This window comes from Amblyomma mixtum, chromosome 2 (assembly GCF_055824585.1).
Source record: "Amblyomma mixtum isolate Tamu chromosome 2, ASM5582458v1, whole genome shotgun sequence".
NCBI lineage: Eukaryota > Metazoa > Arthropoda > Arachnida > Ixodida > Ixodidae > Amblyomma > Amblyomma mixtum.
This window is the reverse complement of record NC_143013.1, coordinates 35,054,215-35,080,525: the sequence shown is the minus strand read 5'-3', so window position 1 is coordinate 35,080,525 and position 26,311 is coordinate 35,054,215. Positions and strand designations below refer to the sequence as shown.

The 26,311-nt window shown below is 39.9% G+C and overlaps 1 protein-coding gene across 1 annotated transcript in view; it reads left to right on the top strand.

Moving 5' to 3' along the window:
* LOC149358958 (uncharacterized) overlaps positions 1–26,311 on the top strand; it is an 89,016-nt gene that overhangs the window by 14,638 nt on the left and 48,067 nt on the right. Inside the window, exons 16-37 of the mRNA XM_089571130.1 lie at positions 1,832–1,960; positions 2,914–3,021; positions 3,263–3,398; positions 3,517–3,546; positions 4,600–4,728; positions 7,299–7,519; positions 8,464–8,567; positions 8,811–8,925; positions 9,164–9,289; positions 10,371–10,472; positions 11,398–11,533; positions 13,071–13,118; positions 13,884–13,925; positions 15,721–15,762; positions 15,973–16,014; positions 16,181–16,261; positions 16,479–16,520; positions 16,710–16,751; positions 21,182–21,220; positions 23,691–23,726; positions 24,803–24,838; positions 24,944–24,979. Of these exons, the coding sequence (XP_089427256.1) occupies positions 1,832–1,960; positions 2,914–3,021; positions 3,263–3,398; positions 3,517–3,546; positions 4,600–4,728; positions 7,299–7,519; positions 8,464–8,567; positions 8,811–8,925; positions 9,164–9,289; positions 10,371–10,472; positions 11,398–11,533; positions 13,071–13,118; positions 13,884–13,925; positions 15,721–15,762; positions 15,973–16,014; positions 16,181–16,261; positions 16,479–16,520; positions 16,710–16,751; positions 21,182–21,220; positions 23,691–23,726; positions 24,803–24,838; positions 24,944–24,979 (1,822 nt within the window). The remainder of the gene's footprint in view (positions 1–1,831; positions 1,961–2,913; positions 3,022–3,262; positions 3,399–3,516; positions 3,547–4,599; positions 4,729–7,298; positions 7,520–8,463; positions 8,568–8,810; positions 8,926–9,163; positions 9,290–10,370; positions 10,473–11,397; positions 11,534–13,070; positions 13,119–13,883; positions 13,926–15,720; positions 15,763–15,972; positions 16,015–16,180; positions 16,262–16,478; positions 16,521–16,709; positions 16,752–21,181; positions 21,221–23,690; positions 23,727–24,802; positions 24,839–24,943; positions 24,980–26,311) is intronic.

The window sequence follows — 26,311 nt, the reverse complement described above, 5'->3', positions numbered from 1 at the left end:
TTGTTGTCAGTATGAGTGGCGTTTTTGTAATCAGAAGCTGGTATTCTGTCGATACGAGCCAACTTCAATTTCTTCTCAGTGTCCCTTTAATGGTTTCTGTGTCCTGCTGCTTAATGTGAGATCATGAGTTTCAGTATCTGGCTGCTTATGGCTAAACTGTCATAGAGAGAAATGCAGAAAGGCTTGTATACAATAAAATTTCTTATTTATTGTTGAATAAATCTTTTGTAGAGTCAGCACCCGCCCCCGAATCATGGCCACCGCCCATTTAGACAAAATATCGATTATGTCAAAAGCACTGAGTCATTGCCCAACCCTAGGTCGCTATATCTTTGTACTGTGACACCCTGCAAAAAATGAAATGCAAAAAACTAAAGGCTGCAGATTGAGCAGCAATAGAGGAAAGCACCTGGCAGGCAGCAAAGAGGGCCAGTGAGGTAAAGGACAACACAGGAAACACTACAGATGCTGTGAATTGAAGATTTCTCAGGGTAATACCAAAGTGATGAAATAGGCAAGTAAGGCTCCCATATGTTGTACCATGATTATGACATTTGTAAACGGCATAGCATAAAACAGTAAAATGAAACCATAGAGGGTACATAAATTTTTTTAAGTTGAGTTTGAAAAAAGTTAAAAGTTGTTTTTACATGTTCTGCTGCATTTTGTGGTAATATGTATGACTTTTTCAAATTACTTGTAGAAATGATATGGTTCACATGACACTAGACCAGTTGCTTGTTGGTTAGATTTCACACAGGTACTATTCACAGGTACTTTTGGAAAAAGCCAGGCAATTCAATTTTGCTTGTTGGCCAGAATGCACTTTATAGTGTGAACCATTGTTCCATGAGTCAGAGAAAAACGTGAGAGAGAGAGAAGTGGTTGAAGCATGGCTTATATCTAGAGGCGGTGAATGGTGCATCAGTATGCCATCAATCTCCTTATCAACCTCCTGGTTTTTATGGTATTTTAGAATTCCTTTTACCCCCTGACACTGGTTATTGTTGTTGCCTGTATTTTAATTTGTTTTCCTGAGGGTGAAGGTTTTCCTTTGACTGCTTTTGCTATGACGACGTTTTGACTCTGCTTTAGCTTCGATGTGTTGACTCTGCTTTTGCTATGACGTAAAGACACTTTCTGTACTTATGCACTTCGTTCCTCCCTTCCATGTTTGGTGGCACGTTTTTGAGATGTTTGCTGGTGTCTGGCCTCCAGTGATAAAATTGAGTGTTGCGCTGGCACTGATTGCACATCATGGTTGCTCTTGTCACTGGGCACATGATGTATTTGATTGTATATAATGTGGCCTGTTTTCATTAAAAATTCTGTTGGTAGTTCAGCGCTTATCCTGTGTTCTCAAGTCTCTTTCATCCCTGTTGCTTCGCACTGTCACTTTCCACTTCACCAACTAGCCCGAACCAAGATATTAATCAATGTTGATGTCTGCAATGGTGCTCATAATGGTGTTCAGTGGTGTTCATGGTGTTCAACATAGTGTTCATGCAAATGTGCGTTGAATGCATTCTACGCTGGCTGTAAGCGTTACATGATAAACGTTGTCCATATATTGAACTAAAGAGTGGTTGCAGATATGGGTATAATAATCAGCAGGTAACATTGCATGTTGGCGGAAGACATCAGGCAATCCTATGTTGTCTACTCTGTCGGAGGTTGTGAATAAATGTGAACTGTAGCAGTGGCGCAAAGAACTTTAGCAAGGACTGAAGCAGACCTATGACAAGCAGCAGTGTGCCTTCAGCTTTGTTCTTCAAGGGACATGGTGCTACTCTTAAAAACATTCTTTTTTGTCTCTTTCATGCTATAAAAGAGCCAGAATAATGGTGAAATGGCACCATGCATCACTCTGCATCTGGGCGTTCGTCGATATGAGCTAATGGATGAGAAATTTGAATTTGGTCAAGCCTGTACGAAGGAATCATGGGAAAAGTACTCAGCAGTAAGCATTTTTCTTGTATTACACACGCACATAAATCTGAGGAAAGCAAGATGGAAAACCGGTTTTCTCAGATTATTTGCACCAACATTTTTTTTCATATTTTGCCCATAAATCCATTTGATGTCTGTGCTTGAACTTTCTGTAGTACATGTCATATGGTTTATATATAGGTGTAAGGTATAGGTATTTAGTGTTCATACATGAGCAGTATATCTTATCAGGGGTTTTTTCTTGACACTATATGCTGCTAGCTGTTTCCCCTTTTGGAGTGAACTACCATGTTTGCTTGCATAATGATTACGCTTTTTTTTTTCCTTGGAAAAGTTCACCAGAAGTTTACGGTGTGTCATTATGCAAGGTAATGTAAAAAAAAAATTTATGCTTCTATAAATGAAATAGTGTTATCACAAAAAGTAATTGTGCACTTTGATTTTTTTTTAAACAGAGCAGTATGTGCTTTTCTTTTACAAATAGGTGCCAAAAGTAATCGACAGGCAACGAGCACATGAGACACACACGTAGGTGCACTAACAACCGACAGTTTATCGCATGTATAAGTGAAAAAAGGAAGAAAAATCTTTGACTGCAAGCAGGGCATTTTGGAGAGAATAATGGTTGAGCTCGAATGTATTCTATGATTGGTTGCATTTTTTTGCTCTAACGTTAACTAGAAGCCATTTTAATATGCTAGCCGCCACAGTACCTCATTGGTTATGGTGCTGGGCTGCTGACCTAAATGACGCTGGTTCGATCTCAGCCATGGCAGTCACAATTCAGAGGGAGCGAAAAGCTAGAGTCTCGTGTACTATGCGATGTCAGTGCACATTAAAGAACTCTGGGCGGTCGAAATTATCCACTCTATCATCCCTTACAACCAGATTCGCTTTGGGGTGTTAGACCAAAAACCATAACACCATTTTAATATGCATTGCTGCTGTCTTCCTGCCATCTAGACGTGCCCAAATGTGCCTGGGGAAAGGGGATCCACATCAACTTCAGTGTACTTGAAGACAAGCACAGATGTATTCGTATTTGAAGATGAAACAACAATACAAAAAAAGGTATGTGGAAAGGTGTGGTCTGTCTGTGAGAGCAGTGAGCTGATCCTGAGAACTGCATCTTATGTCAAACTTAATGCATGCATCATAAAGCAGAAATGTTGAAACAGTGCATTTTCTATTCTTAAGAATGAATACCGTCACATAGTCTACTGTTTGTATTTTTAGGGGCTCAGTACTTTTGATGATTGTGGCATGTGCGGATAGCTGGACACTGCAACCCTGAATGTGTTTTTTCTTCCAGCTATCTCAGCTACGAAGATTCACGCCAAACATCTGTGTGATGGCCACCTCCATTGAAAAGGAGGACTGGAACCATGAGTGTGCCGACCGATCAGCTGCCTCCAGGATGGTTGCAATTCACAGCTATGGGGATGAAGGTAGGTTGTGTCATGGCATATTACATGGTCTTAACATTCTTTTAATGACGAGGTAGTTCTGACTTGTTTTAATCTCTTAACTACTGATGTTTTCCTTTGGTGCTTTTACTTTGTGCAGAACCCACAACACCTGCCCCATCGCAGAAAGGTAAGCTTAGGTGGCATTTCTATCAAGATATGGCTAGTAAAAGTGCTGAGTACATTCAAAAGCTACTATAACTTTATTTCTTGCAAAATGGTTGTCATAGCTGAAAGTGGGATGAGTTGGTTTGGATTTGTATTGATTACAAAATTGCACACAAGGACAAAGGACAACATTGAAAAAGCATATGTGTTGGGTCCTCCTCTATCTTTGTGTGCCAGCTTTTAGTTCAGTAATGTCAACTGGATGTTTACAGTCAGTCATTTAATGTTGAATATTCTTACCACGCATTGCAAGATGTCCACTCTGTCTATTGTTGTACATATTTTTGGGAACAAAATTGATGCTTAGTACCATGCAAGCTCTGGTGAAACTACATGGTACTGCCACATCATGGCTATGCCAGCTGTTGAGACAGCAGAAAGGGGAACTGGGTTTATTATCTACAGGCCTGTCATTTTCTTTGTTTCGATCTGTTGTGCACCTGATTATTGACAATGGCAAAAGCATGGGGCTGTAATGCAGTTTTGTACACGCTATCATGGTATATACGAATTATTCTCCTAAGCACATGCAATATGCAAGATGTTGTGCCAAAGTGGAACTGAACTGATGTAATATAAATGCTACTGTGGGGCACTCAGGACATTTGGTGGAATTTTTGAGGATTATTTTTGAAAACTGACACACGACCTGAACATAACGTTTGTAGCAGGTCAAATCTAACATGACCACATATAGTGCAGGACTGCGTATAATGCTGCTAGGCTGATGGCGCGATAAAACAGTTTAACACGCTTCCAAATGACTACCTGTAACAGCATGAGCATTCCAATAATCTACAAGGTATCTTTGCTCTCATATAATCTTGCATATCAAAATTGCAACTTACGGAGTGAACCCATTAATGCATAATGCACCCATTATGTCATGAACTTAATAGTATTTGTGTGCAAATTTGATTTGACAGTGCTGAATTTTTTTTAAAGGAAATTATTGGCCTGCTTCATATCTCTACCTATTGTAAAGACTTGCTGAAAATAGGTGGTGTTTGTTCAGGTGTTCTGGTCTGCATCGTGGACAGTGCACCGGTCATCAACGTGCTGCCTGGAAGCCTCTGCACTCACCTGGTGTACTCAAGGGTCGTGTACCGTGTCATCCATAACCAAACTTATCGTGCTGAAGATGGTGAGCCATTTATTCTTGTTACAGATGCTAGCAGATGCTAGGTCAAGTAATGCTTTTAAAGTTGTGAATTTTTATAGTTGTGATTACTCCTCTGATGAAATGTGATGACCGTTTGGCCCACGTTTAGGTGGGCTGAGAGTTGTTTCATATTTTGCTCATATCCACAACAGCATCGTATGTCAGAGTAAACAGTATTGGCCAAACGAACCATTGTTTCAATAAAAGACTGCTAAAGCACAGATGTGTGAGCTGCTGCAGCTGTAAAACAGGCTGCTCAGTGAAATAAACTTTAGTAGTGAGGATAGTTGGGCTAGGAGCAGCAGTTCTCAATCTTTTTAGCCTCGGGCGAACCCTGACATCTTTTAAAGTGTGCTTGGAACCCTGGACATCTTGGCATCTGCCCATTCTAGTCTGACACACATGCAAAATGGAGTGTGCTGACACACAGCACCCAAAGAATGCCCAAATTCAATCAACAATTACTGGTGTACAGCGAAACACTTAGCGGTGAGCAATTACACAGTTATTGTTGAGGCATGCATGGATTTAGGTGCTCCGGAAATCCCAAAAACAACTCCATCCAGGGAACACTGGACATCCCGTTGAACCCAGTTTCAGAACCCTTGATCGGGGGGTATAGCATCTTGGACAAAAGCAGCACAAGCGGATCAGGGGGGACAGACAAAACAAGAAAGACACCACACGATTACTCGCAACTGAGGACTTGTACAAGTTGCCAAAGGTGCAATGAAACTCTTTTTCTTGCAGGACAGTTGTTGGTTCGCTGAAAAACATGTCGGTCCTTACAGATGTGATGGGTGCCCCAAACATTCTGAACAAACTGATCTGTAGTTGCATTCTTTGCATACCTTTCGAAGCCAAGTTGAGCGCAACTTGGCTTGTGCCTGAAGGAGGCCTCTATATGCTTGATTTGCCAGGAAAGTAGTCTGTTTCTTTCACAACTTGTCTGTCATCAATGTTAGCATCAATTAGCATCCAAATTCTCAATGTGTTGTAGAGTATATTGCTCAGGTGAAACTTTCACGTAGTGCGGCCCCCACAGGTATCCCTGTCATCAGGTTCACTGTCATCCTTGCCTGGAGTTGCTGCACCAATACGAAAGCTAATCAAACTAGTGGTATTCGTAATAGCAGGCTTACTGACTTGATGTATGTACTCATGTAATGAGTGTTTTCATTATTTTGTTCATCAGAATGTAAATTTTCACTAAGAGGATGATGTAATGAACGCATCCCCAAAACTTTCTTAAATCTTTTGGAAAAAATAGCACTCGTCGTGTGAGTATACTGCCATAATGATAATGGTAGAAAAAAGCAATATCAAGCCCATCCACAGATTGCAGCACATTGGCCAAGTGACAATGTAGCACTCGCACTTTTTTCAGTACAACTGCAAGTTCTGCCTTGGAGGCGTAGTATAGTGTGCTTGCATAATTAATTATTACTTTTTATTCCAAGACAAGGTCACTTACTGGAAAAAATTTTTGTACTCTACTCAGACATGAAAGCTGTTGTCAACATTTTAAATTTTTTAAAAGACACTGAGGGCAACTCCAACCAATTCTATTTTGGCGACAGTGTCGTAGAAAATAAGAGTCCAGCCGAAACTAGTTCGTATAGTTTATGACCAATACATTGGCAGGTGACATTTCTTTATGATTCACTGCTCTGTTATCTACTTCTTATTTCTTTGGTCATGCACAGAGAAAAGTGGGATATTGCTTTTCTTTATAAGGTGCTGCACAACGGCATTTATTGTCCTAAAATACTATAAGCAGTTTTTATCAAATTGCCTTCATGTACAAGCATGAGACTACAAGCTGCTTTTTATCCTAGACACACTAACTTTGGTAATCAAGAATTCTCTGTCTGTGCAGCTCTAATTACACACGTTGTGATATTTTTTAACCCTATTTGTTACTACGACCCTGCTCGTGTGTGTGCACTGATGTTTGTTTTGTCCACCAATATCTGACTTGAGGTGGCTGTCTCTTATGCTATTACTTTCCTTACTATGTCCAGTGCATCATTTAACTTCTTGCGTGTATTTTAGTACTCTTTGTTTGGAGTGTTTATGCTTATAGAATCGTGTCATTGCCATTGTACTGCTATGTGCACCCTGGTTAGTCATTTTCTTGTATGCAACGTCCTCATTTCATAACGTGCGCTACCCTTGTAGGCTGCGGTGATTTTGGCGAGAGCGCAAAACAAGACAAACAAATAAATAAATAAATAATATTTCATTGATACTTGCACACTGACGGCAAAATAGCATTCTACAAAGATGCGATAAACCAATTGTGGCTGGCAAAGAGGCCACATTGCTAGATGCAGTTGCAGGAAGCTGTGAGGGGTGTCACCAAATGTCTCCTTTTACACAATTTTATGGCTTATCATAGATATGGTCTCAGTAAAAATGGCATGTTTGCTATCATGTGGCACTATCAGCCTAGCTTGACTTCTTGCAGTGGGTATATGCTTATATATCTGATGAATTTCTGTGATAGCTTAGTGAAGTTACTGATTAAAGTTATTTGATCTCTTCTTCAGGTCCTGCATTTTATGCAGCTTATGACTTTGCCTCAAAGAGTGGAATCCACTTTCTTAGTGAAATAGACATGGACAGTTTCCGCGACCTCAGTGTGGAACATGCCTTCGATGGTTTTCTGACATCAAGCACTCAGTGGATTCAGGATACGCACCAACATGGTTTGGCCTTTATAAATGTCCCTGCCATGAGTGATGTCGACAAGTTTGAATTAATAATTAAGGCAAGTCATTGTGGAAGCTTGTGCTGATGCACGCTGGATTATGGTGTATTATTTTTAGCATTAGATCCTTGCTATTGCGTCCATGCTTTATTTTTATAAATAGTTGACTGACTCTTCATAGTTGATCATTGCTTATTGCTTAATTGTTGCACAAAAGAAAGATGAGGAATCTGCAGTAGTGTGCATACTCGTGTAATGAATGCAATTGCGTAGGGACGTTATTTTATTTTTTCACATATATTATTTGGCGTAATGACTGTATATCCCAAATTTTCAAGAATCTGTGGGGAAATAATGTGCACTTATTTTGTGAGTAACTAATGCCATAATAATAATATTAAAAAGCAGTCAAGCTAACTGGCAGTTTTCAATGCGTTAAGTGTCATATAAACAAAAAAAAATCACAAATAAATTAAGTCAAATGGGTTTTTGACCTAGGTATGTTTGCCTGTGTAAGTTAGCCATCTATCAAGGATTAAGGCCTATAGCTTTTCCTACTAAATGTTTCTTCAAAACCAACTCTTATGTAGTTCGCTAGTACCTGTCACAATGGCTCAGAGGCTTTGGCATTTCGCTGCTGATCCCAAGGTCATGAGTTTGATCTCTGCTGCAGCAGCCGTACTTCGATGAAGACGGAATACATAAATGCCTGTGTGCTGTATGACGTTGGTGTTTGTTAAAAAACCCCAGGTGGTCTAAATTGATCCCGGAGCCCTCCACTACAGCATCCTTCAAAAGCCTGTGGCGCTTCAAGTCACTAAATCCTGCGTACAAGTGTAGATCTTTGAATCATTTGAGTGGTGTCCACTTAAGCTCACAGTTGTGTTGCTCCATGCAGACATTAATAAACCTAGAGCACTCCCCCCCCCCCCTCTTGATTTCAGAATTAATAACAGCCCACAGTGCATGGTACAACTGAGCTGGTTATCTTGGTTCTCTTGCAGAAAACATGGGAGCACATTTCAACCCAAAACTTGCAGGAGATACTTCTTGTTGGCATTGACTATGGAAGTGAATCCAGCATGAAACTGGTGAAGTCACTGACTGGGTAAATAAGATGCACAGCTGGTGTCGTGCTTTTCCATTTCATTAGATCATCCCAGAAACTAGAGCATATGTTTCAGCTGTATACTAAAATTGCTGTACTACTCCTACTGCTATGATAGATACAGTTGTCACAATGCACTCTGAGCAGTGGATCGCTGAGGTGCGGTGGCATTTCATTTCATGCAACATATAGTTGTTGCTTGCTGTCTTGGTGAAAGTGAAGACAATTCTGCTTATGTTTCAGGAAATGTACACTGATGGTGTTCATTACACACCAGAGAAAAAGTAGCTGTTGCCGTCCACCATGTGAGGTGGGCTACCCTTCAAAACCCCTAACAGACGAAGATATTGCAATCATGGTATGTATATACATTGCACCTTCTACTTACTTGGTCAGGACAGTAATGCAGTAATACTGCGTCATAGTGCACACCTAAAAGTGTGTGTCAGGGTGCTATGTCTTGCTAAAGCAGTTAATGAGAAACTGCAAAACGTTCTGGTCTCAGGTCAACTTTTCAATGGGAAAATACCAAGATGACAAAAGCACACTCATTTTGCTTCTCTTTACACTTCTTAATTTGTCCTCTTCCATTTCAGCAAAGAACTGAGGCTGACGCCACTTCTGTAACCACACCATGTATCTCATTCAACCTGGCTGTGAGAGCATTTCATGGTGCAAATGAGACTTCCTGCCATCGGGAGGAGTGGGCAAGCTATAGTGAGGTGATGTGTGCTTTACATATTGAGGAAGAGTGAGTTAAAAAATGAGTGGTTTCCTTCAGCAGTGCCTGACTAAAAACACAGTGCTGCGGAAAGGGATGCTTGCCCTTCCTTCTTCATCCTTTGTCGCGGCACTTTGTTTGTAGTCAAACAATGCACCAGTTAGTGCAACTCTCCATTTTACTGCAGTTCAGTAGTGCCCTAACATTGCACTTGCATGTTGCAGGTAGAGCTTTCCCTCCTTATACTTTGTCGCGAAGTGTTATCAGTTAGTACTTTGTATCATTGTTTAATATAATAGCGGCTAACCACTGAAGTGTTCATTTTTTTTTCTTACACCATTGCTGGGCATAATTATATAGTATTAGACTGCTACTATTAATACAGAAAGTGGTATTATCTTGTCTTAGTTACTTTTTTTTGCTGTAATAAAGCAACTAGGTCCAATGACTTGTTTCTGGGTTCTACGACATGCTCTGTGAAAACACTGTTAACTTCGCCTGTGTTCTTGTTACAGACTTCACTTGCTGCTTTGGTTTCCCATGATTGTGAGCTGACTTGCATGCATTTGCAAAGATAATTGTGCTGGCACCTAGTCAGAAGACCTTCAAGTGAGGCAACTGTGGACAGGTTGTTGCATGATGAGGTGGTGACCAAGGAGAGGAAGCACGTAAAGAACCGCTACACTATGTGTCCAGCTCTTTTCTTGTCATTCAACAAGTTGGTTTCATTCCTTAATGCTCGAGAAAAACGCGCCTGTCCCGTCGTCTTCTTTTCTTGTGTCCCTGCTCCTGCGCTGTGTTTTTCTCAAGATGTACCAACTCGCTCAACTCGCCGTTTTACTGAAGTTCCTTAATGCACTTAATTTATAATTATTTTGTGATTTATTACTTCAAACTATTCGTATTTTATGTAAATATAAAGGAATGCTTACAATAATAAAATATAAACAATGTAAATAATTATTCACAACTACTAAAAAGTCGTAATTATCACTGTAAATTTATTTTGCTTCATTGTTATTTTCGTTGTTCTAGTTGTCTTGTGGAAACATGCTGATGTCCTTGATGCTTCATTCTGACAGGTTTGTGACTTGGCTCCAGCGTCAGGGGCAGACAAGCTTGGCAAGTACTCTGCAGACGACACTGTGTTCACGTTTGAGACAACAGGATCCATTAAGGAGCAGGTATGTATTCTCTTTGATAGTTATTGTTGATGAAGGCTCCTTGCTTGATTTGAGTTCATAGGTAAAGAAAAGGCCAGTTTGGTTTGTGTTCAGCTTGACTGGCTAGGTGCTTGAGCAAAGCCAGTCATTGTTGTCTTGAGTTTTTTTGGTGAATACTGAAGGAATAAAAATAATTGGAGGGGGGGGGGGGGCACTTAAGCTCGGCATTAAGGGCATGACATGACAGCTTTAGTTAGTTAATCCCATATTTTAAGAACTGGCCATTCTCTACTTAACGATCATACATCATTGGCAGTCCTCATACTGCTCCTGGCACAGTGGTGCTGCATTTAAGCAATGCTTCTTCCCTGCGATGGTGGGTGCTGCAATCAGTGGAGCTTGTGGGACCCATGTTGCTATTCGTAGGCAACTGCTCACAACCAATCATTAATTTAACTGCCACTTGCCATGGTGCATAGTTTGCTCATAATCTAGTCGGCAGGTTGTGATGACACCACAAGGTCATATGACGTAGGTGGCCCACGTGCCCCCTAAGTTGCCTCTGTGGGGATTTTTTGAGTATTTTTCACTCACTGTCAGCGATGCTGGTTTTTCTGCAACACGTGCTTTTTAATGCTATTGTGTTAAAATGCTGTAGAGCACCATTTAACAATGCTGAAAACTTTCGGAGTTCAAGCAAGTTACAAATCTTTTCAGCCAGAGATGTAGCCTTTGCATAGAAAAGTAATTTTAAATGTTTTGGGGCTGGTTCGTAATACTTATTGTGTAATTGGCCATAAGTATCCTGTGTAATATGCTAAGCTAATGGGCAAGTCATTATGAAGTTAGACATGTAATGCAAAAACGCTGACCTATCAGAATATGACAGGTGGAGCGGGACGCTTGCATTCAAGCACATCACTTGGATGCCCCCTCAAATGCGCAGATCTCAAAGGTGTCACACAAGGTGAAGACTCTGTGTGCTGCTGCCTTCAGCCTTGACTTGGACGACACCAGTTCCACCTGTGCCTCGGGAGGGGGCCCCTTTCCTAGGTTGTGGGACATTCAGAACGAGATTAGTGGTAAGTTGTGAATCTAATGATGCATTACCAAGCAAGAGCCTCCAGTGTTTGAAGCAGTTTGAAGTGAAACCAGGCACACCAGCATAAGGCAAAAAGTTGAATCAGGGCATGTGCTGCCTTGTTTCTAGTGTTTGCCTTGTGTGGTTGCACCTAAGATCTATTGTACATAATGCAATGCTGACAAGAATAAAAGCGCAACAAGACGACACAAAGAAGGAGGAAAAACGACAGGACAGGCGCCTGTCTGTCGTTTTTACACCTTCTTTGTGTCGTCTTGTTGCGCTTTTATTCTTGCCAGCTATGAACCAGCATGCCCCGGAGAGTGTTTTACTGATGTACATAATGCACCATGTTCCCCAAACCCACACTTCTCAATTTAACATTTGCATAGTGAACCCCTCCAGTAATGCTTGAGAGGCATAGAAAATATAACAACGCAATCTAATTTCGCTCACAACAGACACCACGAATTCAAGAAACCCATAAAGGTGTGGATGGCACCGCATGTGTGATATGGGAACCAAAATAATTTTTCGGGGCTTTGCACAGTATTATTTTTTATTTGCTCTCCACCTTAAAAATGCCACTTCATAAGGAAAGGTGGGGTTTGGTAAAATTTTCCTTGGTTGTCTGCCGCAGTACTGTAGATGCATGGTATCTGTATGCAGGACTGCCTTAATGTCTAGCAATGTGTGGTGATGACCAATATGCACTGGTCCAGCTCATAATGAAGCATGTGCAGTAAAACCTTGTTAATTCAAAGTCACTGGAACCATGAAAAAGATATGAATTAACCACTAGAATTAACTCCCGCCTCCTATTATAGAGCCGTGACAACGTATGTCAATCTTTTTGAGAATAAACCAACACAGTTCTTATTTTTGTTTTTACATTTTAGTATATCGATGTGGTGTGTAATTAGCATGGGCCAAAAAAAGGCCGAAAAGAGAGGGGCAGAGAGATGCAACGCTCGGAAAATTTGGGGGGCTGTTCTGACAACGAAAGAATCCCCCTGGCTATGCCCCTGTCCGAGGGCTATCAAATTTACCAGTTTACAGCAAAACTGGGATTGGGAATTCGCACTTAGCATTCCTTTGAATTAACCAGCTGGTGCAGGCAGCCACCTTGAATTATCCAGTAGAATTTACGTTACAAATTACAGAACCACTGAAATTCAAATTATCTGGGATTTCGAATTATCGACATTTTCAGACTGCATAAACAATGCAGTCACAGGTAAAGCATGTTTTGTTGGTTTGTTTTATCACCTGTGATTGCTTTCTTATCGTTAGCTAGTTTCATTTTGTTTCTGTATATTTTACAACAAAAAAAACTTAGAGGATTGTCTTTGCTACTGAAAGTTTGCTTATTAATTAGCACTATTGTTTTTTTATTTGTGATAATATACTATGGGGATGGTTAGTTTGAGTGGTTTTCCTGACATTTTTTGTTACTTACTTAAGGCAGAGATGACATTGCATAAATTTCTAAGTGACACAATTTCATGCCGAGATTAACGGTATTTTTTACTTTGTAGCTGAAAGGCCCACTGACTTCAGTACTGAACATCCTACTGAGCCAACGGGTATGTTTCACTGTTTTCTTGGCTTCAGTGATTGCTGATCAAAGACAGTTTTTATCTCCTTTTGTTCAGTGAGCCGAGAGGAGGCTTACTGTACTTTTTGTGGTGTTGTGATTTGAGAATAGCTTGGCCAATGCATGGCTAATACCACAACCAAGACTGCATTATGTGCGAGGTTGGATGCATGGAATCAGAACTCTAATCTAAGTTATGTGCAGCATTTTATGTTTCAAAATTTTTTATTGTGGCTTGGATGATTGTCACCTATTTTTAAGGAAAAAGAAGTCTTAAAGCTTACTGCATTTTCAGTGCGAATAGACTCGTAGATGCTATGTAGCCATCTATGTGTTTGTGTGCAGTGAATCTTCATTATCTTGAACTCTCCTGCATTGGAATACCAACTTTGTAGAGAGTTTATGTTGCATGAACAGTAATTATCATGTGCTTGCGACCAAAATCTGATCTGTGAAAACTGGGCAAAAAGGGCAATCAGTTATGGTTTGCACGGTCTCAGGATTATACCGTAAATGATGCTGCAAACTAATGAGAATGTATGCGTTAGCGTGCCGATTCCTAAAATAAGCTTAGTATACCTTGAATAATTCTTTAATCAGTAACATAGTATTTGCAAAGTCAGAATGACAAGATATTTTCATTTTCTCGTGTGTGTCATCTAAACTGAATTTCCTGGTACTGAATAATAATTTGCCTTAGTCAGCTATCTATTTAAGAATTAGGGTGACAGGAAATGCATTATTTTTTCTCCAGGATCTACAACGGAGTATCAGACAAAAGAGGAAACTACTGTGGGTAAGGCACAAGTGTTTGATTCCTAAAATAAGCCTAGGGTACCTAAAAATGAATTTTCTGATCACCAGCAAAGTATCTGCAAGACGTGGGTGGCAAGATATGTTCATTTTCTCTCATGTGCCATCTAAAATGAATTTACTGATAGTGAATAATAATCTGCTTTAGGCCATAATTTGGTTAAAAATTGCGGTGTTAGGAAACGCATTATTTTTTCTCCACGATCTACAACGCAGTACCTGACAACAGAGGAAACTACTCCAAGTAAGGCACAAGTGCTCTGTTCCTAAAAGAAGCCTGGGATACCTCAAATTGAATTCTGTAGTCATAATGTAGTATCTGCGATATTCAGGCAGCAAAATATTCCATTTTCTTATTACGTTCTGTCTAAAACAAAATTACTTATGATGCATATTTATCTACTTTAGACTGTTATTAAGAGTTTTGGCAACAGAAAATGCATTGTTTTTTCTCTATGATCTACAACAGAGGAAACTACTCCAAGTAAGGCACAAATACTCTGTTCCTAAAAGAATCCTGGAATACCTCAGATTTAATTATGTAGTCATCATTGTAGTATCTGTGATATTCAGACAGCAAAATATTCTGTGTCTAAAATGAAATTACTAATGGTGCATATTAATCTACTTTAGACTGCTATTAAGAGTTTTGGCAATTGAAAATGCATTGTTTTTTCTCTAGGATCTACAACAGAGGAAACTACTCCAAGTAAGGCACAAGTACTCTATTCCTAAAAGAATCCTGGAATACCTCAGATTTAATTATGTAGTCATCAGTGTAGTATCTGCGATATTCAGGCAGCAAATTATTCTGTGTCTAAAATGAAATTACTGATAGTGCATATTAATCTACTTTAGACTGCTATTAAGAGTTTTGGCAACAGAAAATGCATTGTTTTTTCTCTAGGATCTACAACAGAGGAAACTACTCCAAGTAAGGCACAAGTACTCTATTCCTAAAAGAATCCTGGAATACCTCAAATTGAATTCTGTAGTCATCAGTGTAGTATCTGTGATAATCAGACAGCAAAATATTCTGTGTCTAAAATGAAATTACTAATGGTGCATATTAATCTACTTTAGACTGCTATTAAGAGTTTTGGCAATTGAAAATGCATTGTTTTTTCTCTAGGATCTACAACAGAGGAAACTACTCCAAGTAAGGCACAAGTACTCTGTTCCTAAAAGAACCCTGGAATACCTCAAATTGAATTCTTTAGTCATCAGTGTAGTATCTGTGATATTCAGGCAGCAAAATATTCCATTTTCTTATTGCGTTCTGATGGTGCTACAGAAAATGCATTTTTTTCTCTAGGATCTACAACAGAGGAAACTACTCCAAGTAAGGCAGAAGTACTCTGTTCCTAAAAGAACCCTGGAATACCTCAAATTGAATTCTGTAGTCATCAGTGTAGTATCTGTGATATTCAGGCAGCAAAATATTTTGTGTCTAAAATGAAATTACTGATGGTGCATATTAATCTACTTTAGTCTGCTATTAAGAGTTTTGGCGACAAATATTATTTTTTCTCTAGGATCTACAACAGAGGAAACTACTACAAGTAAGGCTGAAGTACTTGGTTCCCAAAATAAGTCTCAAATACCTCACAATTAATTCTTTAATCACCATAATATTTGCAAAATTTATGTGGCAAGATAATTTCATTTTCTCCTGTGTGCCATTTAAAATGAATTTCCTGATAATGAATAATACTCTGCTTCAAGCTGCTGTTTACTTATGAGTTGTGGTGACAGGAGATGCATTATTTTTTCTCCAGGATCTACAACACAGTATCAGACAAAAGAGGAAACTACTCTAGGTAAGTACTTCGTTCCTAAAATAAGCATAGGATACCTGAAAATAATTATTCAATGACCTGCATAGTCTTTGCAAAATTTCGGTGGCAAGCTATGTTCATTTTTTCTCGTGTGCCATTTAAAATGAATTTACTTATAGTGAATAATAATCTGCTTTAGGCAAAATTTGATTAGCAATTGCAACATCACGAAATGCATTATTTTTTCTCCAGGATCTACAACACATTATCAGACAACAGAGGAAACTGCTACAAGTAAGACGCTAGTACTCTGTTACTAAAATATTCTTGGGATATCTCAAATATAATTCTGTAATCATCAGTGTAGTGTCTGCAAAATGCAAGCAGCAAAATATTTTCATTTTCTCATTTTGTGCTGTCTAAAACGAAATTACTGATGGTCAATAATAATCTGCTTTAGGCCGCTATTTACTTCAGAAAATGCATTATTTTTCTCCAGGCTCTACAACACGGTATCAGACAACAGAGGAAACTACTCCAAGTAAGGCTGAAGTACTTGATTCCTAAAATAAGCCTAAAATACCTCGCAATAAATTCTTTACTCAACATATTTGCAAAATTAGTGTGGCAAAATAATTTCATTTTTTCCTGTGTTCCATCTAAAATAAATTTATTAATGGTGAATAATACTCTGCTTCAAGCTGCTGTTTACTTATGAGCTATGATGGAAGGCAATGCATTATTTTTTTTTTCTGCAGAATCTACAACAGAGTATCATACAAAAAAGGAAACTTCTCCAGGTATGTTGCAAGTACTTGATTGCTAAAATGAGCTTCAGATACCTTGCATTGAATCCCTTAACACTGTGTGGCAAGATGATCTGATTTTCTCCTGTGTGCTGTTAAGAATGAATCTTGCTGATGGGGAGTAATAATCTGCTTTAGGATGCCTTTTACTTAAGACTGGAAATGTGTTATTTTTTTCTCCAGAATCTTCAACAGAGCGTCAGACAGCAGAAGAAACTACTCCAGGTAAGGCACATGTAAAGTCTTTGTCAAAAGTATACAGCCCAAGGGTTCTTCTGAGCCCTGCAGCGCAGCTCCCCTTGCATACTTCAGGGACCCTAATCTCACGAAGATGGGAGAAACTTAAGTCCTCAACCCTCCCAAGCTTAGGACCGTGAAATATGCTTTAAGGGACAGTGAGGAGAGCTCTATTAATATTTTTTTTAAAGCAAAATCCGATAGTTCGGCATTTCATGGCTTTGTTGCCACTTGGCCGGCAGCGAAAGATGCATTTATTTCTAAGAAATTTGGATTCGAAGTTGAAAAATAGTTTAAGAGCGTACGTTGTTGGGCTAGTTGGTCGATCATGGTGAATTCAAGGGGGGGTACTGCGCACAAAAAAACAAGGACAACAAGGACAAGAAGATGTGTTATCTTCTTGTCCTTGTCTTTTTGTGCGCAGTACCCCCCCCCCCCCCCTTGTATTCACCAAGTTGAAAAAGATTTTCCCGCCGCTCTGATTCAAACCTGGGATTCTCTTATGACGACACAGGACTAAGTGACGTGAAACATGACGTCCACATAACGTAACGCAGACTCCGTGATTTCTGGCAGCCAGCAGTGTGGCCTAGCAGCAGCCGAAAAGAAAGCTACCGCCGGCCGCACATTGAAGGCATCTATCGACTATTGCGGCCGTCGCTACCATCGCTTCGTTTACGTTTGCACCGGCGTTTTGCCAGCGTTACGATGGATCCCGCTCTCGAAGTCGCCAACGAAGTTCTCGCAAATAGACACCTTTCGCATACCGTGTACTTTGCTACCGTTAGCGGAATACCGGGAGCCCGCCTACCGCCAGTGAGCAGGCGCTGATTGGTTCCGATGCTGCAGGCGCGCGCCTAGCTGCCGGGTACGTGCGCCATCTGGCGACGTCAAGGAGATTTGCGCATGCATTGGCTGCGCCTCAGTGATTCGTGCCTTCTCGTGTCTCAGTGTTACTAGAACTATTGGTTCTAGCAACACTGTTTTGTCCTATGACGTCATCACGCTTGTACTTCCGAGTTTGGCCTGTGGCGGCAATACCTGTATTTTGGTTCTTGCGCTTTTCTACGTTACAAGAGCTTTGTTGTCAGTACGAGTGGCGTTTTTGTAGTCAGGAGCTGGTATTCTGTCGATACAAGCCAACTTCAATTTCTCCTCAGTGTTCCTTTAAGAACCCAGAAAACCAAGAACCTCTCGGAGACGTCTAGCTAGACGTCTCTTAGAGGTTTTTGGTTTGCTGGGAACCCTGCTATAGAGCTTGGAAATGAACCTCTTGGGCTGTATATTTTTGACAAAGACTGTACTTGATTCTTAAAGTAACCCTAGAATACCAGTAATAAATTCAGTGATAACATATAATACTCTGCTTTGACATGCTACATGTATGTATTTGAAAAATTCAGAATGAGACATTCTTATTATCTTCTCAAGTATCTTAACCTGAATACTAAACAAGTGAGACTACTACTACAAGAAGAGCAATTTTTCACCGTAAAGAAATAAATGATAATGGAGAACCTTATCATAGCCAGAGATACCAGCCAAGATGTATACTGGTTTACCATATAAAAGCTGTGCACATGTAGTGGCACCACTGCACATGCACATCCAGTGTCCTAGTAAACTGGCATATGTCTACGTTAGTACATCTCTGCAATGCTAAAAAATCTCTAATGCATAATAGTCTGCTTAAATTTGTTACATTTTTGGGAGCGGTGACGACAGAACATAGTTTTTCTCTAGAATGTGAGTTTTCAATTGGTCTAGCCTCAGCCCAATGAGTATTGAAACTCTCCTGGACATCTTGTGGATATTCAGGATGTCTGCAGGACATCCAAGGGAGGTTCAGTGCTCATCGGGAGGGTGCTCCAACAGCCCCAACCAGTCTGACAAGCATGCAGAAGGAAGTCCAAGAAATGCCAATATTAAATTAATGATAACTAGCTGTACAGTGAAACGGTCTGCAGTGAACAGTTACACAGCTATTAGTCCCCCCCCCAAAAAAATGGCAAAGAAAGGAATTAATTCATGCATTGGTTTAGGTGCTCGGGGTACTCGAGAAAGCACTTTGAGAAACTTTGTTGTTCCATGGAACCCAGTTTGAAAGCACCTACTCAGTCTTCAATGGAACATCAGATAAGCTAGACAAGTAGAACACAGGTGAAGCACAGTTACTTGTTATTACAATCAATTTTTTTACAAAATATCCACCACAGTATTATGCAAGCAAAACAACTAGTGTAGGTAAAGCACCAATTCTTGATTCCTGCATGCTGCCTTAGCGTTATAATGCATAGTACTCTGCATTAATCGGCTACATAGCTGAAGAATGACTTGACATTGTAAACTTTTTTGTACAGAGTATTTCATTTAGACTGAAGGTTTCGGCACATATTGAAGGCTGTTATTGTTCTTTGAGATAAAAAAGATTTAGAACCCCTGCCTTAGGGCATCATGTGCCATTGTCTCAAGTGGCCATAAAGATCGAGCCACAGAAATTGCCATGCCTATTCAAGCCAATTTCTCTGCACATTGAATCCAGAATGGAGCATTCCTCGTTGGCAAGGAGTTAGCTTGACTGTGGCAGCGATGCACACTTTTGACTCAGTTAGTCAGAAAAATTTAACTTTCAGACTGTACAAGTTTGAAATATATTCTCCAACAACGTCCAACATATTGCGCAACTGCTAATTGTCTGAAATCAAAGAATCAAAGAATTAGCCTTCTACTGCATACTTACGTCTGGTACTTTTGGTTTTGGAGGTCTGCTTATATGTCAGTGGATAATTTCTTGATATAGAACTTAGTATTTTCCTGAATTTAATTCACTTTTTTTTTTATCAAGGATTATATTGTGCTAGCCTTGAAAAGATAAAGCACAGCTGCTTGCTATGTCCTGCTCTATTCTTGGTGTGTTTTACCCCAGTAACATCCAGAATATTTGCAGGATGGCACTACTGCATGCACACATCATTTACTTTTGTTTTCCAGAGAGTCCTTGGTGGACTGTGTCGTCAACACGTAGCAGTTGGTTGCAGTTCACCTTATGCAACACTCAATTCATTTGGGCTTGATATCACTTGAGGCTTGCACTGTAGTATCTAGGAAGGGCAGTTTTATTTCAGTATAATGCATTTACATGTGTATGGCCATTTTAACAGTGCCAAACCTTCTGGCAATTTCTGCTTTTCCGCGGGTCTGTTCATTGACCTACAATGAATACCTTTCATGAATGGAGCTGCATGTATAAAGTAACGTGCACCAACATTTTCAGGTGGTGGTTAGAAGTGCATTGGATATTTGAGTTGGTATTTATAATAAATTTTTCAAAAAGCGAGTTCTGTTCTGACGACTGTGAAAAAAAATCCCATCGAGCAAATCATTGACCATCGAGCAAATATTATATTTGTGGTACATGTTCAAGCACTTTGTCAGACCATTGACTGATTATAAGCTCCATGCCTTTTTTTTTTTATGATGAATGCATTTTGTCATCGATTTCTGAAGTTCACTTACCTGAGTGAGCTGATCTTGACTTAGTGGTACTACTTCCAGATATTGTCTTAGGTGACAGTGTCATTTACAGTGTGAGGTGAAATGCTCTGCCTGTGGCTTTGTTTAGTACCGTGTTGCACTGCCATGTTCATTATGATTGCAGCATAACGCGCATGCTCATCTTTCTATAATACTTATCCGGTTCTGAAGGGGCCTTCTTGCTGAAATAAGTGCACTAGTCAGGAAAAAGCTTTAACACTTATTACTTGGCGTTCAGCTTTGCTTGAAATGCTGTTGCTCGAAGTACCAGTGAGCAAGTAGATCATGATATAAGCAACATGAAATTAGAAAGCATCATCTGTTCGGGCTAAAGAAAGATGTTAAAAAAGAGGGGACACTTAAGCTTCGCCTTAAGACGCGATAGCGTATTGGGGTAATTCCCATATATGCTGAAGGTCATTCTCTATTTTATAGCAACCAATCACTAATTTAATGGTCACCTGTCACGGAGGGCAGTTTGCTCACTATCCGATGGGCAGGTTGTGATGGTGCTGCAAGGCCACATGACCTAGGTGGCCAACCTACCTCCTGGGTTGCTCTCTTGGCACCACCTGCCATTCATGCTCGTAATGTTGCACCCATGGCGATACCTGGCTTTACTTAGCAGAGTGAAGCTATCACTTCAAAAAAATTCATTTCTCTAGTACCATGTGCCATTAATTAAGTGATTTGCACCGTAAACAAAATATGCTAACAGCATGAGCCCAGGCATAAGCTGAGTTTTTAAATGGTGGCCTCTAACTGTTGCTCGTATGTGTTCTTATGGTTACGTATATAATTTTCCAGGTGTTGAGAACCAAGCATTTTTTTTTAACTACATGTAAAGAATTTTGAGTGGAAGGCATCTTTCTTTTCCTCCTCAGGTTATTCTACGGGCTCAACATCATCTCCTTGGTGGACTGGTAAGACCTTTGTTTAGTCTTTCGTTCCCAGAATTAAAAACATCCTGAACATGTTTACATTCTTCATAACATACTTATATGTGGCCAACAAATGGTTTCTAGACACCATCTGTCAAGGCTATCACGTAAATGGCTAGCAATACATGAGCCGTGCAATATTAATTTCTGTTCACCAGGCCTCATATTATATGAAGGATCAGTGCTTACACAGCCATGCCATTCTCAAGTGGTGTGGTAGTTGAGAGGTTTCGTTTGTGGTGTGAGCATATGTATGTGGGTTGGAGAGAACTGACACCCAGACACGAAAATAACTGGGCATGAACTGAGCATTTGCCCAGTTCATGGGCAAATGCATGAACGCACTCATTTCCAAGGATGCCTTTATGCCCAGGGCCCCATGTAATGGTGATTTTTTGCTGTGGTTCTTGTAGTGTAGACAGTATGTTAGCTGGAGATGAAAGGACGGTGGCTTTATGGAAGAGTGTGGGCTGCTAGGGCGTCGGTGCAGATTTTCATGTGGTTTATGAGCACTGTGAAGACGTGGGCATAAACATGGTTAAGACCCCGGCATTCTTCCTCTGTGGTGTTTGGATTGCTGCTCATCAGGTAGTGCTATTGTCCAGGAATGCAGCTGTGTGGCTGCCTGGAATTTAAGGGTGCCGTGTTGTGGTGGCATATAGGATGTCTTGTCTTGTGTTGTAGTTTTGTGAAGTGGGATGCTTATGCTTTCTTGTGTCATTTCTGGCAGTCTGCACTCATGTTTTAGGGGAGTGGTTTCAATTGCAGGTTGCTTTGTGGGTGGGAAGTGAGAGTTGTTAGCCTGCGGGTGTGTTTACTTGGCAGGTGTTAGCCCAACGTCCTGAGTCGGCCGAGCCCAGTGGATGTTTGTCTCGGCCTGCATTGCTGATTGCACAGGTGGCCTTCAGTTATTTCCTCCACGTTGTCATGTAACCGCAGGATAGGTGTAGTGCTGCCTTGACAGCTGTTCGATGTATTGTGTTGCTTTGCGATATATGTTGGCGGTATGCTGATCTACTGGTGAAAAGTTACACACAGGGTAACTTTTTTCTTCTGTTCGTGGTTGTGTTTGGAGACGAGTCTGTTGAAATATGTTATCTGACTTGAGTCTGGTCGCCTTAGTGTCTTGCTGTATATTTGGGCCTAGTAGTCTCAGTTTTTTCACTGTGGGTATGGGTGTGTTGTCAAGGCATGTCTGTACTGCAGAGGCATGAACAGGCGGCTTGATTATAAGTTGCTCAGATATAGTGAGCGTGCAGGTGAGGCCACTGGATTGTGTGTATGTTTGTATGGCATTGGTTGATGTGTGTAAGGTGTCCTGTAAAGGCCTTGGTGCTCCAGTAGTGGACCTGTGTATTGGACATAGACATTTATTGCGTGGCAGAGTTTTGGAATATTTGCAAGTAGTTTAGGCTGATCTTTGTAGTGTGCTACAGGTTGGGTAGATAGATTGTGGGTGGTGCAAGGGCTCCCAACATTATAACTGCCATGTGCTGGCAGACAAAATGCTTGCAAGTAATTCTATGTACGCGTGCCACAGTTCGTTGGTTGTAGATAGGATGCAATCGTGGCTGACATCACGGGCTTTGTGTATGCCTAGTACCAGTATTGCTGGATTGGGAAGGATTTGATTTCTTAGTGCAGTTCGTTGATGTATAACGTTATATATGTATGTCTGCTATAGGTTTAAGGACCATACATTCTTTTCACCTGAAATTTACAAAATTTTCATTTTATTGCAATTGAAAAAAGTCTGAAGTGGCTTACATAGTGCTCATCTTGGGAAACCTTTTGGTGACGGGCATCCCTTTTAATTTTACTTGGTCAAAAGAGAGACCATTGTTGGCAGGTAGAATACTTCTTTTATACCTTGTTACAAACATCAGATTTTTTTACTGGGGTGCTCTAGCACTTATTCTTTTGTTTTACAAAATGAATAGAGGCATTATATTCCTCAAACCACTCATTTCTGTCAATAAAAACCTAAAAACCTAAACCTTTCTTATTGATTTATTTATTTATTCATAATACCTTACAGGGCCCAGAAGGGCATTGAGTAAGGGGGGCAAAGAATGACAAAATGTGCAAAAGAAACTAATTAATACAACATGAGATACAAAAGATTAAGCAGAAAGAAACTAATGTACAAGGCAAAACTTAAAGGTGAAAAAATATGCATAGGATACAAGATACTTATTAGTAGCATGAATGCCGGACATACGGCCAAAACAAAATGCAATGGCAACGAAGGAACAAAAGTATACTGCGACAAAGAAAATCAAAGACAGGAGAAAAAGCGATGTCATGCTGTGTGCAAAGAATATCGCTTCAAAACGATAATGTTTTTGCATGAGCTTTGTGTGATCACTGCCCCAACAATTTCAGCATGCACTCAATATGCAGCCAGGCATTTCTCTTGAAGTTAATATTGCACTAAATTTGTTTTTTGCAGAAACTTCTCAAACAACAGGGGTACATGACCATAGTGGTGAGCATCAGTTGCTACCTTTTTAATGCATAGTAACAAGCTTCAGTAGATATATATTTTTTTAATGTTACTCGTCAGTTTTAGGGTAGTGTGTGGAATGCTTGCCATGATGATGTCTGTCATTCTACTGTGTAGAAGGGCCACTGAGCCTGCTGAAAATCTGACTCGTTCTGGTGAGCAATCAGGAGTGTTTCCAGTCTAGTTCAGTAGCAGTTGACTTTCATTGGATGGTTCTGCAGGATTATTATAATATTAGGGCTTTATGTACCATCTTTGCAAAACTTAACTAAGCAATGGGGTTTTTATTAGCTGTGTAGCAGAGCACGTACGGTACCCCTTAAGCTCTGAATCCCTAAGGTAAGAAAAATTCTTGGCACACCCCGTTGCCTAATTACTGTTAGCAAGGATGTTACATCTTGAATTCCTTTCCCTGTATGCGGAAGCTGAGTGCATCACTCGCCAGTCTGAAGATTTAGTAATTTAACCTTGGCTTTAGCATAATTTCTAAAGCAATTAGTCATCACCTTCTCAAGTTATTGTTTTAGGCCAATGTTGTTGCTCTTATATCTCTGTTCAAACCTGGATGAAAGCTACTGTGCACTGAAAAAATTCTCATTAGATTCAACAACAACAAAAAAAACAATAGGGAAAACAAGATGGTGGATATAAATAAATTGAAAAAAAAAGAAAACAATAGGAAAACTGTAGGTTCGGTGCCCAGTCTCGACTCATTTGGTCTCACAAATCGAACTTTCAGGCCATAAAAGTCTGAAATATGTTCCCCAACAAAATCCGGAATATTGCTCAAGTCCTAATTATCTCAGTTAAGCCTGCTACTGCATATACTTCCATTTGCTAACCTTGGTTTCAAAGGTCCGCTTATGTGTCAGTTGATAATTTCTTGATGTGGTTATCCCAAATTGAATTCACTTTTTTTTTTTTATCGAGGAATATATTATGCTGGCCTTGAAAAGATAAAGGACAGCTGCTTACCAAGTACTGCTCCATTCTTGGTGTGTTTTATTCCAGTAACATCCAGAATGTTTGCAGGATGTCATTTCTCTTTTGTTTTCCAGAGAGTCCATGGTGGACTGTGCCATCAGTATCTAGCGGTAGGTTTCCTGCTCTATTCTTGGTGTGTTTTATTCCAGTAACATCTAGAATGTTTGCAGGATGTCACTTTTATGTGTACGCATAATTTCTCTTCTGCTTTCCAGAGAGTCCATGGTGGACTGTGCCATCAATACCTAGCGGTAGGTTTCAGTTCATCTATATATTCAACACACAATTCTTTTGGGCTTGATATCACTTGAGGCTTGCATTGAAGCATCCAGAAAGGACAGTTCTATTTCAGGATACTGCATTTTCATGTGTATGGCCATTTTAACTGAACCAGACCTTCTGACAGCTTTCTGCTTTTCTGTGGGTCCGTTCATTGACCAACAATGAATGCAGGAAAACTACAGTCAGAAATAAGCAAAGCTCAGCTGAAGTGTTCCAACTGAACCCATATGTTTTTTTTATGAAGAAAAGTGGGAGGTATAATGCAAGCATTTAATGTAGCATCACTGACACTTGGTTACATGAACGAAGCATTTGTTCTCAATTTACGCTAAAACAGCATCATTTTTTTTGCTTCTGGTCAGGCGTATTTGTGAGGCATGAAGTATGTATGTCTTGCTAAAGAGATTATAGAAAGCATTGCTATTCCTAGTTTTTTCTGTCTATGCCTTGGATTTTTTGCTCGTGTGATAATGTTTTCTGTGACAAAAGTACTCTGCAGCCATAAAGGCGTTCTTTTTTACTTCATTTCTTTTCTGGACCGTAGACACCCCCAGCCTGCTATTGTTACTAATTTGAAGGTTGTTCATATGTGTAATTTTAGAATAAGTTACCGCCATGCCATCACTATTAAGAACAGCGTTAAATGCTATTGTGAACAGTCAGTGCATCAGACAAGCAAGAAGAAATAAAAAGAATGTTCATTCCTACCATTCCCATCTCCACAGTACAAAACGAAAATAACCTTAATTGTACTTCACTTCTCTATTTAATGGAAAAAAAAATTATACTAATGGAAGTTGTTTTCGAATGTCATAGAAGATTGTAGACATTACTGTAGATGTTCTTTACTTTTCTTTAACAAAGCAATGCAAAGCAAAGCAATTTTGCATTAGGTGCTCAGAAGTGCATTGGGTATTTGAGTTGATATTCAGAATATATTTTTCAAAAAGCAAGTTCTGTTCTGATGAGTCTGAAAACAAATCTCATTGATTGTCGAGCAAATATAGATTTGCACTACGTGTACCAGCACGTTGTCAGGCACACTGACTGATTATGAGCTGCATGCCTATTTCTCTTCTTTTCTTTTGAATGCACTTTGTCATTAATTTCTGAAGTTCGCTTACTTGAGTGAGCTGATGTCGACTTTGTGGTACTACCTCAGTTAAACAGATATTGTCTATGTGATAGTGTCATTTACGCTATGAAGTGAAATGCTCTAGCTTTGCTTTTAAGTTTGGTGTCTTGTTACACTGCCATCACTAATATTCATTAGGATTGCAGCATGGCATGCATGCTCATCT